At 37.3% G+C, this 2,805-nt stretch overlaps 1 protein-coding gene across 1 annotated transcript; it reads right to left on the bottom strand.

Annotated features, from left to right (window-relative positions):
- Positions 1-1,099: 1,099 nt before the first annotated feature.
- LOC113852007 (chaperone protein DnaJ 1-like) lies at positions 1,100-2,573 on the bottom strand. Its single transcript, XM_027482268.1, has 3 exons — positions 2,433-2,573; positions 1,704-2,257; positions 1,100-1,547 (listed from the first exon to the last, which is right to left on the bottom strand). The coding sequence occupies exons 1-3, from the start codon at positions 2,571-2,573 to the stop codon at positions 1,100-1,102; spliced, it is 1,143 nt and encodes a 380-aa protein (XP_027338069.1).
- Between the last annotated feature and the right edge of the window lie 232 nt (positions 2,574-2,805).

Genomic DNA, 2,805 nt, shown 5'->3' with positions numbered 1-2,805 from the left:
CAAACCATGCAGTTCTATTATATATTATTAGCACCTTTTGCCTTCAGTGTTCCTCCAGCCAAAAGATTTCCCATGCAAGAGCATTTCTAGAGGGCTAGAGACTGTAGATGATAAAAATAATGCAAAACCTCATTTTCATGATCACTAGAAGATCAATAAGCTTATCATTCGTATTGAAGCTTATTATAAATAAAATAACTTGAAATGGAAGTGGTCTTTATTTTATTTTGCCATATATATATTGCATTTGTCATGAAGTATGATTTTATGTTGACTTGTGCTGGAATGGAGCTTCCTGAAGAATTCAGAGTCCTGGGGACCTGTCTATGGGACTCAGTTTCTCGAAATAAGGGTATTTGTTCTGTTGCCACTACCCTTCTGCATGAAATGTTGAGACATGCTGAATAGCTAACCTCATTCTTTCGTCTAAGCTCTTACAAAGGGCATGAAGCTAGTAACATGATAGACTCAAGCTGTGTTTATTGGAACTAAACATGCAGCCGTTAAACCTGGAAGCATTATTACAGATGATGTGAAAAAAAGTTGCTATCATTTTCACTTTAATTTTTGTTCCATCTCATGTCTAGTTTGGTTGAAAAGAGAAAATTAAATAGACGTTTAGTCACAGCAGAAGCTAAAGTAACAGAGACCTGGTCAAAACTCTAGTTACATTTTTTGACCATTGTTTTAGACAAATAACATCTTAGGAGAAACTTTTATCCTCAAATTTTTGTATAAGTAATGGCTATGCCCTATGAATCAATAACCTAGTGCTGATAATGTATTTGTTGCATTCTGTAATCCCAATTTGGCCTTGAATTATGCAATTCTGTAATCCCCATTTTGCATTAGGCCACATTATGAGGCTTGTTTAGGAAGGAGACACTGTAACTGTTGGCAGACAACATCAGTGTTGGAAGTGAATAGCGCTGAGCCTTCCCCCACATGAAAGTTCAACATCTTCATTCTTTGTATGAATTGTTGTTGCGCTTCAGTGAGTTGGTAGCCCCACAGTGATGATACCAGAAAATTTCTAAACTGAATAAAATACTTTTTGTCCCTATCAACGTTTGCAGCAAACTGCATACAACTGAGGTCATTAGCAACAATCTTTTAAGTTACTAACAGCTTCTATCCGTTGTTCTTCACTTAATTGTGTGGGGAAATCAATGAGGAATTTGACATGAAGATCACCTCTTATCCCATTATTTTTGGGGTTTGGCATTCCTTGACCTTTAATAGCTTTCTCATATCCAGGGTATATGACAATATCCTCAAATGACAAAATCATATTTTCCCCTCCTAATAGAGGGATTGGTATGGAGAAGCCTGTAAGTGCATCTACTAGAGGAATCTCAACACATATTTCTAAATCGTTTCCATCTCTTGTGAACAAAAGGTGTTTCTTTTCATCAATCAAAAATACTATATCAGCAGGGAGGAATCCAGGTTTTTCATCACCCATTCCCTCAAATGTAATCTTTGTTCCTTTTCTCCATCCGGGCCTCACCTCAATTTTTAAAATCTCCTCCTCTTGGATAATTACCCTGTTGCAAAATGAAGTTAGTAATGTCATTCTAAGCACATTTCACTTGAAAAAACATTGAATCTTTACTCTATAGCATCATATAGGTAATTGCTTAACTAGATCAATTTTAGCAACAAAGAAAAAAGTTCGCCAAAATCACATGATAGAAACATACCCGGGATGTTTGATAACATCTCTAGTAACTTTAATCTTTTTTATGCATCCAAAGCATAAGTCCTCAAGTGTGCAATTGAGTTTTCTCTCAACTTTTGGGGGTTTCCTTCTTGCAGTTGTCTGTGAAAATATGATAGGTGTGGTGGCCCTACGGCTCAGATTGCTTGACAAAGAAACTGCAGGGATATGTTCAGTTTCTCTGGAGCTCTTTATGCCTGCACCTGCATCTTTTGTTGGAGAGGTTGAAGGGTTGGGAATCCAAGGTTCAGAAATTTCCAAAGTACTCATGGTCCTTGATAAAGCTGAGGAGCTTCTTCTGCTCATAATCCGTTTGAGAGATGTTGCAGCAATTTCTGTGGCAGACCTTCTACTTGAAGAACTTCTTGATAGAGGTGTTGGTGTGGTGCATCTTCTGCTTCCATGTCTTGAGAGAGGCCTTGATCTTGGTGTTGGCGTTTTAGATCTACTACTTTCAGCTCTTGACAAAAATTTAGGACTGCAAAATTCTTCGTCCACTCTTTTATTATCATTGTAACCTGAGGGTGATATTGTTTCCTGTATGCATCAGAGATCATTAGAATATACAGTCATAACATCATGCATATTGTTGGCGTATTGTAACTTAACATAAATGTATATTATTATTTACTTTTATGTGGCTTATGGTGAATTTCATTAACTCAAAACTCTATAGCATTATGGTGAAAAGTTGAGGATATAAGATTATTACCTCGGGGGTTTTCTTGTCATGGTGGCGTTTGGATACAAGCGATTTGTAAGCCCTGCCCACGTCTTTCAAAGACTTAGTTTTTGGGATCTTGAAGAGGTGGTGCAAATCCAATGGTTGGGAGCGTGTGTGGTGGTCTCCCATTGGGTAAGAAAATGGTGTTTGAAGGATCAGAAAGGCATGAAAAGAAGATAATAAATGGCAATGTAAGAGAGATGGAGAACGTTGAACAATATCCAGAGGAAGATAAGAGTTTGGTGCAAACAAAGGGGAAGAAGCGTTCGAACAGGCACGTTTCATTGTGTTATTTTTTTTTGCATGTTACGTCTATATTTAGTGTGGTTAGACGTAATAATCTCTCTTCAAATCACAAGTT

Source organism: Abrus precatorius, unplaced genomic scaffold (assembly GCF_003935025.1).
Source record: "Abrus precatorius isolate BTA unplaced genomic scaffold, Abrus_2018 Scaffold10, whole genome shotgun sequence".
NCBI lineage: Eukaryota > Viridiplantae > Streptophyta > Magnoliopsida > Fabales > Fabaceae > Abrus > Abrus precatorius.
This window is presented reverse-complemented; position numbering and strand designations above follow the sequence as displayed.

Excerpts from the sequence above, each read along its gene's own strand:
- LOC113852007 (XM_027482268.1), bottom strand. The coding sequence starts at position 2,573 with ATGGGAGACCACCACACACGCTCCCAACCATTGGATTTGCACCACCTC. Across the intron at positions 2,258-2,432 it reads ATGACAAGAAAACCCCCGAG|GAAACAATATCACCCTCAGG; the intron begins GTAATAATCTTA and ends TGATGCATACAG. Across the intron at positions 1,548-1,703 it reads GATGTTATCAAACATCCCGG|GGTAATTATCCAAGAGGAGG; the intron begins GTATGTTTCTAT and ends ATTTTGCAACAG.